This window comes from Atractosteus spatula, chromosome 10 (assembly GCF_055471065.1).
Source record: "Atractosteus spatula isolate fAtrSpa1 chromosome 10, fAtrSpa1.hap1, whole genome shotgun sequence".
NCBI lineage: Eukaryota > Metazoa > Chordata > Actinopteri > Semionotiformes > Lepisosteidae > Atractosteus > Atractosteus spatula.
Genome location: NC_142715.1, coordinates 29686933 through 29698418, shown reverse-complemented (window position 1 = coordinate 29698418; position 11486 = coordinate 29686933). Strand labels below are relative to the sequence as shown.

Below are 11486 nucleotides of genomic sequence, written 5' to 3'. Positions count from 1 at the left end.
GCACTGCATGGTAGCAATGTTAACCATGGTGCCACCTGTAAAATAAATATAATTTGTGAAACACTAAGAGATTGTGTAAAACAATATTCTATATACTTTCACTCTGGATCTTTAACAATGTATTAAACCTTTTATGTTAGGTTGCCTGGTTTTGGGGAATTTTCCAAATTAAATGAAATTAGCAATTATTAACAGAATGTATTTCTACATATCAACACTATAATAAAATATGCAAAATATTATTGAATGATTTGAGTTCTATAATACTGATACAGTAATTGTGTTTGAAATGGTGTTTTCAGTCCTGTTACTGTTATTTACAGATGTTTTTAGCACCAAAACCAGACAATAACAGTTCAGTCTTTCCCACTTCAATCTGCATCTCTCCACTATATTCTCACCAGTGAGGAAGTTAAAGACTGGCTTCATACAAGTCACCCCACTGACCTGACATCTCCAGTTTTGTGTCCATTTCTTCTTTTATTGTTCCAGTCACTTCACAATAAAGCAACTCAGACCACTTGTATCCGCTTCCAGGAAGTAAGGACACGTATTTGCAAGAGTTTCAATTCTTAGTAAAAGCTCTAAAACACCTTCTATGCCGCACAGTGAGCAATCATGCCCTCTTCCTAGGAGGATAGAAAAATAGATAGAAAATCAATTACTAAAACCATTTTGTCCACTTCCAGAGAGCCCACACACTTAATTGGGAGGGTTTCAATTCAGAGTAGGAAAAAAAAATCTCTAAATTAAATTTTTATGCTGCACAGAGAGCACTTTCTTCTGTATGGCCAGTTAGCTCAGTTGGTTAGAGTGTGGTGCTAATAACACCAAGATTGCTTGTTCCTATACGGGCGAGGAGAGCTCCTTCTCTTCTGCCAAAACCCTTTGATCTTTCTTTCCATGGTGAAATATGATGCAAAGATACCACTTACTATAGATAGATGAGTGTGTTGCAGGTGAAGAGGAAAGTGCTAAAATATTTAAAATCTCATATGTGAAGAAAAGATAGAGTGTCACTATTTGCATAAGTGAGGCTTTTAAATAATCTTTTGGAAAGACACTCAAATCCAGCCTATTAAGTCTCAGGACCAGATGATTGGCTCAATACCCAGGTGAAGATAGTCAATCAGAGAACTTAGATATAAAAAGTGTGTCTGAGTGGAAGTTTATTAGTCTTTTAAGACAGGAATTTGGGTCTCAAGTCCTTTATGGGGTGGGGTGTGTCTCACTTCTGTGCTCAAATCCCAAGATTACACTCAAAGTGAGGATGAAGTGTGTTGCGGCAAATGTGATGTCAGATCAACTGCTTTTCCAGAAGCCAATGTGATATAAATTAAAGTTTTCATTTGACCGAGGATCATCGTGTGCTGAAATTGGTCCTGGAGAAGTGCATACTGTATGGCAGAAGGTTTGTACTGTTTATAATAATAATAATAATAATAATTGCTTACACTTATATAGCGCTTTTTCTGGACACTCCACTCAAAGCGCTTTACAAGTAATGGGGATCCCCTCCACCACCACCAATGTGCAGCATCCACCTGGATACACTGTGTCAGAGTGGCCAATAGCTCCCTGTTGTTATTACAATATTTTAGATAACTAAATATTTCTTGTGCATCACTGTTCTTATAGTAGTAAAAAGTAGACATTTTGCTATGAGAAGCTGGAATGGGTTCATGGAATGACAGTGTGACAAGCCTTGGAAAAAGTTGTGTGCCCATCTTCAAGCAATCAAATCCTATGATTAAATGATGTTCCAGCAAAAGTGCTCTGTTTTACTAAGTCATTATTTCTATGTCTTGTAGAGAAATAGGTGTTTCTATCGGTTCAGGTATAGAACACAAACACCCATTGTAAGCAATTGAGCATTCATAATCCTGAATTTTAAACCCACGGAATATTTATACTTTGTATTAGTATTTGTGAATATTAGAGCTTTTAAAAAAATGTTTTAACAAATTGTGTGAGCATTTTCTGTTACATCACTTTATTGTTTTGTGCATTCTGCTGACTTTTGAAAATATATATTTTTATAAAAATATTGTTGTCTTTTGAATGTATTTCTAAATGATTGTTTTTAATATAAATTGCATAAAACACAAACAACACCCATGATAAGAATTTAATAATTGATCATTCATTTTAAACTTTTTTACCGTATTAAATTATGCTAAGATTTTTTAACATACTGTTAGTATATCACTTTTTATCAAGTGTGCTTTAAATCTTTCGCTACACCATTGATATTCAGTTACACCTATTTAAAGGTATGTTGTACAAAAATATTAACCGTTTTATTATTTTTGCACGTTACTAAGATTTCCAACATACTGTACACATGCTGTCTCATTCCTGCGTAGAAACGGCTGTGATCTCAGAAAACCGGAAAATCCTGACATTGTACTTCAACTGACTCTCAGTAAGCGCTCCGGGTGCCACCTAGCTCTCTAACAAGCGTGCTGTAGCGACAGAAATTACACTTTGCCTGCGTTATGCACGAAATGACGAGGCTGCACGCTCCCGTATGGTCTAGCGGTTAGTGTTCTTCAATTTCAGCAGGGTGACCCGGGTAATACTTTATTATTATTTGAAATTTATTTCTTGTATTGCCTGCTGCCTCTTGGTATTTTGCCAGTATCGGACACAGAAAACACAATGAGGACCTTCCCACGTTATATGCGTATCTGTTACTGTGTGAAAGAATTAAGCGCTTTTGATAACAACCATTAATTTCAATGACTACTGACATTTGCTCTGTTTTGAATAGTCAACATACCACACCGTGAAAGACACTAGAATCCTGATCACCACATAATTATAAGACAGCTACCTCTTCAAAGTGACGACAGCAGAACCAATCAGGCGTCGGCGTCTGACTAACTCAATCGGTAGAGCCTGAGACTCTTAATCCCAGCGTTGTGGTTTCCAGCCCCTGTTGGACACAGTGTATGTCATTTTCTTACACAAGGTTCCGCTCATCTTTAATCACCTTAAGTTACCTAGCACTAAATAGCAATGCATGTATTTGATCCAGCTAAAGATTATCAAGAAGCAAATCTCTTTCCTTGCTTTAGTAGATGAATCAAGGACTCTGCTCTCAATGTATTTTCACCAGACACTAGGGCAGATAAACGCAGTTAATACATGCCACATTATAGTATGAAATTGCTTGAGCAAAACATTGTTCATTATCACAACCATTATTGGTAGCTTAGTTCCTCTTTATTTTTTATACAGTAGTTTCTTTAAAAAAAACATGCCTGTCAGAAGGCCAAAGAAACAAGGTGAACGTGATAACCACCGCGCTACGGAAACGACAGTACATCCTACTCCCAGAGCAGGATTGGAGACTCCACATTCTACAGCTCTCTAGCAATAGAGGAGTTCCGACTAGAGAAATGGGGATAACCTCCTCTTCAGAATGTGGAAATATATTTACCGAGACGAGTCCTTTTTTTGAAGGTCAGCACTCTCTGCCAGTCACTCCTCCCCTCCTCCCGCAATGTATCTCTCTTAACACACCAAAGCGATGACTATTATTACACGTTTTTGCACTCCGCATGCTGTTTTCCAGGGCTCTCTTCTGCGCTGAGCTGCTCCTTTGAAATCCAAAAGGCAACAGACGCGCTCCTATACCCGAAGTCGAACCCAGTTCGCCTGGGTGACGGCGGTTTAGAGATTACAAATAATTTAAAAATACATTAAAATGCTAATAATATGTAACAAAATGTTTAAAAAAACACGTTAACAAGACTGCAGACAGTTTTTGAAAAGGAGCTCTGTAAAATTCACAAATACTAAGACAAGGTATGAATACTCCATGGGTTTAAAATTCAGGAATATGAATAATTTCAAATTTGTAATTTGTTTACAATTGGAATTTTTATGGTTCGTATGATTTAGCGACTTTTTTACAATATGTAAAATAAAACAGTACAGCTAAATAAGAAAGCCTTAGAGCCACAGAGGAAAAAAAAAACTGCGTTTAAAGTTATTTTAAAGACGAGATAATATTGCACCATAAACTCAAATGTTTGTCCTCTTTGTGGCGCTTGCTTTTTGTTGCTTTAGCTAATTTCATGCAGTTTATTTCCGACCCATGACGTAAAGAGCTTGTGTATTTACGACAAAAAGCAGGGCAACAATTTTCATCGGTCTTATTGAAACTGTTAAAAAGTAAATGAGATCCTGTGTCCAAAATCCTGAGGTGCCTTTCTTCCTGTCTTGTCATAGAGAATGTATCATTAAGGACAATCACATAGGGCTTGATTTTGTTAAATGCAAGTACAGTATTTATTTCCTATCTTGGAACCACTTGTTTTTCAAGAAATTCAAACAATTTGTGAAATATGAAATAGAAATCTTGCTTATCGGTGCAGGAGAAATACTGCCAGTTGGCAAGAAAACGACAGCATTTTTTTTCTTTAACCAAAAACCTGCATAGGGAGATGTAGAACAAAAATCCGATTGAGACGTTTTCATTGGGGAGGAGGGTTGTGAAAGGGCAAAAAAATGTATCTGTTCCGTTACGAACGGCGAAGGTCGCAGGTGATTCACTCCTCTTGACTAGGTGGCGCTAGGAGGTGCAGTGAAGTTTATATCCGGCTGCAGAAACTCCTCTTTCTCAGCTCCGCTTCTCGGTTGAAGCCGCATCCGCGCTAAAGAATGACGTCATCATACTGCGCGACACTGCGTGTATTTCACACACGTGTGGGTGACTGAATCTTTTTCTTATCATTATTCATTATTATTTTTTAAAGACTTCAGGTTCTGAATATGTAACGTCTCGTCGGCTGAGTTTATGCTTGAACAGAACAGGATCTGTGAAGAATAAAAATAAAGAAGCTATTCTGTTTAAACTTCGGAAGTGAGCCTTTGTTTCTGACCTACTCTGAAGAAGGATGGCGGAGTGCTTGTTAAATCTGCAAATCCAGCTTGACTCTTTCATGCAGGTTTTGCTCAAATCGATCGTGTATGAAGTTTCAGAAGTTTTCCGAAACAGGATTTCTGACTCTGAGGACGAGTTTCAAGACAAACTCCGCAGCGTCTCCCAGATTCTGGTGAGACGGGCCGTATTTAAAATCACACAGTGTGTGGAGGACAGTGTCGGGAGTGAAATGGCGCAGCTGAAGAAGGAAAACGAGAGCCTGAAGTGGAGATTTCAGCTGTGGGAGAAGGATTCGGGAGCAAGAGGAGATCAGGGACAGACAGATCGTGTTGGACACACGCTTCTCTGTGAAGTCACTGCAGAAATAAAAGAAGAAATGTTGTCAGGTCAGTGTGGTGAACTTGTATGTGTTAAAAACCAGTGTATATAACTGACTCACTGGTGAGATTTTTTAAATAACAAACTTTATTTTAAAGAAAACATCTCACAATAGTGAACATTCTCATTCTCATTATCAGTACGCATTCTAACAAAGTATCTAACAAAGTAACAAAGTATCAAACTGTCATCAAATAAACTTTCCGAAAGAGGTGAGAGTATAGTGGAGAGATGCAGAGTGACGTGGGAAAGACTTGTGTGATGTAGCAACGGGATTCTTTATTTGAAACTGAACTGTTTTGTCCGGTTACGATGCTGAAAACACCTCGTTCACATTCAACAATTGTTCCACTGAATCAATTTGTAATCCAACGTCATTAGGAAACACCATTTATAAATATTGTATTCACGTTGTATCGGACTAGATTGTTTTTATTTAAACAAATGATTTTGTAAATAAACATTATTTTGATTGGTTTAGATATTACCGTCCTCCAGGGTCTGTGTCTGTATTAACTCCTCTGGAATATTAATCCGGTGTGTCTGTATTAGCCTCTCTCTCTCTCTAAGTGCATTGTTTATGTACTGTGCAGTAAGTGTGTGTGAATCAACCCCTCTATCTCTCAGTGCAGTTAATTTACTGGAGTGTCCAGTCAGTGTCAGTATTAACCCCTCTCTCTCAGTGAAGTGTTAATGTACTGGAGTGTCCAGTCAGTGTGTCTGTATGAACCCCTCTCTCTCTCAGTGCAGTGTTCATGTACTGGAGTGTCCAGTCAGTGTGTCTGTATGAACCCCTCTCTCTCTCAGTGCAGTGTTCATGTCCTGGAGTGTCCAGTCAGTATGAACCCCTCTCTCTCTCACCGGTGGCCTCTCTCTGCCTCAGAAAGTGTCCGTATTAACCTCTCACTTAGTGCAGTGTTTATGTGCTGTAGTTTCCAGTCAGTGTGTCTGTATTCACCCCTCTCTCTCATTGCAGTGTTTATATGCTGTCGTGTCCAGTCAATGTGTCTGTGTTCACCCCTCTCTCAGTGCAGTGTTAATGCATTGTAGTGTTAAGTCTGTATGTATGTATTAACCTGCCTCTCTCTGTGCAGTTTTAAACTACTGTAATGTGTGGTCAGTGTGTCTGTATTAATTCCTCTCTTTCTCAATGCAGTGTTAATGTACTGTAGTGTCCAGTCAGTGTGTTTGTATTTATCCCTCTATCTCTCTCAGTACAATGTTAATGTACTGTAGTGTCCAGTCAGTCTGTCTGCATTTACCCCCCTCTCTCTGAGCACTGTTAATGTACGGTCTGTATAAATGCCTCTGTCTCAGTGTAGTGTTAATGTACTGTAGTGTCCAGTCAGCATGTCTGTATAAACCCCTTTCAGTGCAGTGCAGTGCTAATATGCTGCAGTGTCCAGTCAGTATGTATCTATTAACACCTCTCTGTCAGTGCAGTGTTAATGTACTGTTATGTCCAATCATTGTCTGTATTTACCTCTCTCTCTCAGTGCATTGTTAATGTGCTGTAGTGTCCAGTCAGTGTCTGTATTAACCCCTCTCTCTCAGTATAATGTTAATGCACTGTAGTGTCCAGTTATTCAGTGTGTCTGTATTAACCCCTTTCTCTCTCAGTGCAGTGTTAATGTACTGTAGTGTCCAGTCAATGTGTCTGTATTAACCCCTCTCTCTCTCAGTGCACTGTTAAAGTAAATGTAACGTGATTGTGATATTATTACAGTAGACTTACTTTTTACATGGTAGTTAGGGTTTTGACAAAGCTAAATCAGAACACCCCCTTATTCCGCTATGTTTAAACAACCCAAATTGATTGTCAGTGTACTAGTACGCATGTGTGTAGTTTAAAGCTTTTTAGATCACATGGCCTCAGCTATCACTACTTTGCTGATGATACTCAAATATACATCCATACCAAACCTGACACTGATGTGTCTGTCTCTATTCTATTTAGTTGCATCTCCCATATAAAATCTTGGATGACTCAAAATGTCCTTCATCTTAACTGTGACAAGACTGAAGTCATGCTTATTGGCACCACCCATCAACTTTGTAAAACCAATGCTGTAACTCTATCTGTAGATAATCTTATACTTGAGCTTCAGTCTATATTGAAAAACTTAGGGATGCTATTTGACGTTTGACCCATATGTGCAGCAAAATATTGCTCCACTACGTCCTATGTTATCACTAACTGTGGCTGAAAAGTGTTGTCTAATCTTGAATTGACTACTGTAATGCTGTACTCTCTGGGGATTCTAAATCCACATTGAAAAAACTCCAGTATGTCCATAATTCGGCAGCCAGAATCCTGACCAGGTCTAGAAGAAGTGTTCACATTATTCCTATCCTGGAGTCCTTGCACTGGCTTCCTGTCAAGTTGCATGTCGACTTAACAATCCTCCTGCTCACCTATAAGGCTCTCCATGGCTTGGCACCTCAGTACCTGTCTGGTTTATCACCCTACTCCCCACGTCACAACCTTCACTCTTCTAATTGTGTTCTCCTATCTGTCCCCCAGTCCGTCTATAATCAATGGGTGACATGGCCTTCTCCTGTTAGCTCTGGAACTCTCTCCCCAAGGATATCAGAGAGTCACCTTCTCTAAACTCCTTCAAATCCAGATTCAAAACCTTCTTCTTTAGAAGACCCTTCATTGAACTGTTCTTTACCCCTCTGCTCCTACTGTATTTAGTACCACCATCTACTGTCTCCTCTAACTGTGTGTTCTCATCGTGCTTATTTTGTGTATTTTTTGTTGTTGGCATTCTGTAAAATGCTTTGAGAAGCCACCTTTAAAGGTGCTATATAAAATAACGTTTTTTATTATTATTATAAAGATTTTATCTTGTTCTGTGTTTACAGGCTCAGAGGCCAGTGCTCTCTCTGAGGCTGGGGAAAGGGCTCCTCTTGAACAGAAGCATAGTGCGGAGGAGTGGGGCTCCAGTCTGATGCAGGAGACAGAGCTCGTTGCTCCAGAAGGGAAAAAGACTCTCAGTGAGCAGCACACAGAGAGCAGACAGATTGTTGAGGTTCTGGACTCTGTGCCCATGATGAAGATGGAGTCTGAGAGTGGGACACCTGGACTCTTAGTATGTGATGAGTTTACAGAGAAGATGAATAATCTGTACTCAAACAATATTACGCAAGTTTGTAATGAACTAGGCTGTTTCTCTGTACAAGAGCACAAAGAAGAACTGGGTGAGTTTAATCTTACAGAGCAGGACATGGATCCCCAGTTGATTGACCCTGCAGAGCAGCAGACTGATGTACCTGGTGAAGAGAACAATACTGAGTCACAGCACACTGAGAAGAGTCAGTACAGGGAGGAGCAACAGCAGCTCCTACAGGGCTTGATAATAATTAGGCCTTGTTCTGTTCAAGTGGAGAGACTGTCATTGCAGAGTCTCAAACAACCATATGATCCCTTAGTATCTGATGACTTTACACACAGGTTTAATGATCTGGTTACTGAGAAAATTGTTGAAAGTTTTAATGAACTGGAGAGTATGTCTGTTCTTCGGCAAAGAGAGGAACAACTGAATGAACTGGATGGTTTTAGTCTCAGAGAGCTGGAGAAGGAGCCCCAGATGATTCACACTGCTGAGCAGCACACTGAGGGACAAGGTGGAGAAAACAAATCTCAGTTTCAGCACACAGAGCAAGATCATTCCATGGAGCATTTTCAGAATAAGAGACCACAGCACGATCAAAGGATGAGGAAGAATCACTCAAGGCCTTGCTCAGATGGAGTGGACAAACTGCCATTATGGCACAGGGAGGAGCAGCGTTTCTGTCAGTCTAGCATTTCAAAACCCTACCAGCACCTTCACACAGGAGAGAGACCTTTCAGCTGCAGTCAGTGTGGGAAGAGTTTTAGTCGGTCACGTAACTTAATAAACCACCAGCGCATTCACACGGGAGAGAGACCGTTCAGCTGCAGTCAGTGTGTGAAGAGTTTTAGTCACTTGCACAACTTAAAACGACATCAGCGCATTCACACAGGAGAGAGACCTTTCAGCTGCAGTCAGTGTGGGAAGAGTTTTAGTCGGTCAAGTAGCTTAATAGCCCACCAGCGCATTCACACAGGAGAGAGACCATTCAGCTGCAGTCAGTGTGGGAAGAGTTTTATTCGGTCAGGTGACTTAAAAACCCACCAGCGCATTCACACAGGAGAGAGACCATTCAGCTGCAGTCAGTGTGGGAAGAGTTTTAGTCGGTCAAGTAGCTTAATAGCCCACCAGCGCATTCACACAGGAGAGAGACCATTCAGCTGCAGTCAGTGTGGGAAGAGTTTTATTCGGTCAGGTCAGTTAAAAACCCACCAGCGCATTCACACAGGAGAGAGACCATTCAGCTGAAGTCAGCGAGGGAAGAGTTTTAGTCAGATAAGCCACTTGCAATCTCACCAGCACATTCACATAGGAGTGTAACCATTCAGGTGCAGTCAGTGTGGGAAGAGTTTTATTCAATCACATGACTTAAAAATGCACCAGCGCATTCACACAGGAGAGAGACCATTCCGCTGCAGTTAAGAGTGGGTTTTTTTTCCAGTCGGGTGACTTAAAAACACCAATCTAGTCACCAGGTCAGTTATCAGCCAAGTAAACTAAAATGTCTTTCAGTGCAAGTAGGCATGTGACATCCGAAGAAGGCTCCACAGCCGAAACATTTATTTTCTTCTCTTTTCAGCATGGAACAAACCTTTACTTTACTAAAATATCTATTAGTCACAGTCACTTTGTACTCACCCACTTTTGAGTTCATTTGGTCAATTAAATTATGACTATACTCTTATTAACGATTGACTAAAATAGAAATAGCTCTTGTCACAGAGTTTAATTTATGTGTATAATAAAATGTTTTTAGTGTTATTCAATTTTAAAATGAATGAGGTCTAAATTGAATAAATTTCATTGTCAATTGAATTGAATTCCTTATAGTCTTGGAATGTTAATTTTAGTCCTGTTTAATTTTCCAATTAAGACTGTTCTCATTGGATAAGCTTGTAATTGTGTTACAGCTTTTAACTTACCATGTTATACACAGAATGTGTATAAAACAGATTAAGATCCTTAACTGTCACTCTTAAGGAAAAAAAGTCACACATCTGATTAAATTCTACAAACAAAAGCTCAAAGTCTTTGTTGCACAATCTAAAGTGTATTTTCCCCAGAGAGGATATATATCAAATACAAGAAATATTTATACAATAAAGGGTAAATAATAAAGAACAAGATATCGTATGAATTAGCAATAATTCTATAATAGTCATTTTTTTCAATGCAACTATTGTTTTAACAAGACAAGCAATATATACAGTGCCTTCAGAAAGTATTCATGCCCCATTGTTTATAATGTTAAAATGAAATTAAATATTTATAGTTCTGAAGTCATCTTTTAAATAAAAATGGAAAATTACTTAATTGATAAGTATTCATTCCCTTTGTTTTAACAACCTAATTTGCGTCAATTATCTTGAGAGGTCACACTAAATTATGTTAACAAGGTACACCTGTGTTCCTTTCAAGTTCACCGGTGTTCACTTGCTCGATAAATTAATAAATATCACTGACTGTGAGGTCTCACAACTAAAACAGCAGATCAGATCAGTCCTGCTGTCATGAGGACCAAGGAGCTGCCTGTGGAGCTTTGAGATAAAGTTGTTAGGAGGAGAAAAGCTGGAGAAGGTTATAAAAAGATTGGCAAAGCTTTGAATCTTCCTAGGAGCCCCGTGAAGTCCATTGTAACTGAAGTGGGACGTGTATATATCTCACTTATCCAGCATCACAGTATCACCACTTAAGCACACTGTGAGAGGTGTTGATGGGGTCTGTTAATCTAGCCTCAAACAAAAGTTAAACTAAGATGCCATAAAGCTGACCTGCTTTAGCAGCCCCAGTGGCTTAATGCTACATAATAAAAAACAGGAACAACACCCACAAACAGGATAAACCAGACCAATGTCTGCTGCATATCAAAGGACAGAACCTAAAGCAAGACAGAGTAGGACAAGAAGTAATTACATATCAAAGAACAGGACAAGCACTCAGGTGGTGAAACAAACTTTCTTCTGACTGTATATAAGAACTGGGAAACCCTTGCGGTTTGTCTGTTCTGTGGGGCAGACCCAGCACGCATTGTCAGACTTATTGAGCTCAATAAAACTGAATCTGCACAAGACCGTGTCCTGCTCCTCTGATGAAGAATT

General features: G+C 39.4%; 1 protein-coding gene across 1 annotated transcript; it reads left to right on the top strand.

Moving 5' to 3' along the window:
• Positions 1 to 4671: 4671 nt before the first annotated feature.
• On the top strand, positions 4672 to 10208 carry LOC148827838 (uncharacterized). The gene is made up of 2 exons (XM_088926185.1): positions 4672 to 5280; positions 8141 to 10208. Exons 1-2 carry the CDS (start codon positions 4908 to 4910, stop codon positions 9634 to 9636), a joined length of 1869 nt encoding a protein of 622 aa, XP_088782311.1. The 5' UTR covers positions 4672 to 4907; the 3' UTR covers positions 9637 to 10208.
• The last annotated feature ends 1278 nt before the right edge of the window (positions 10209 to 11486 follow it).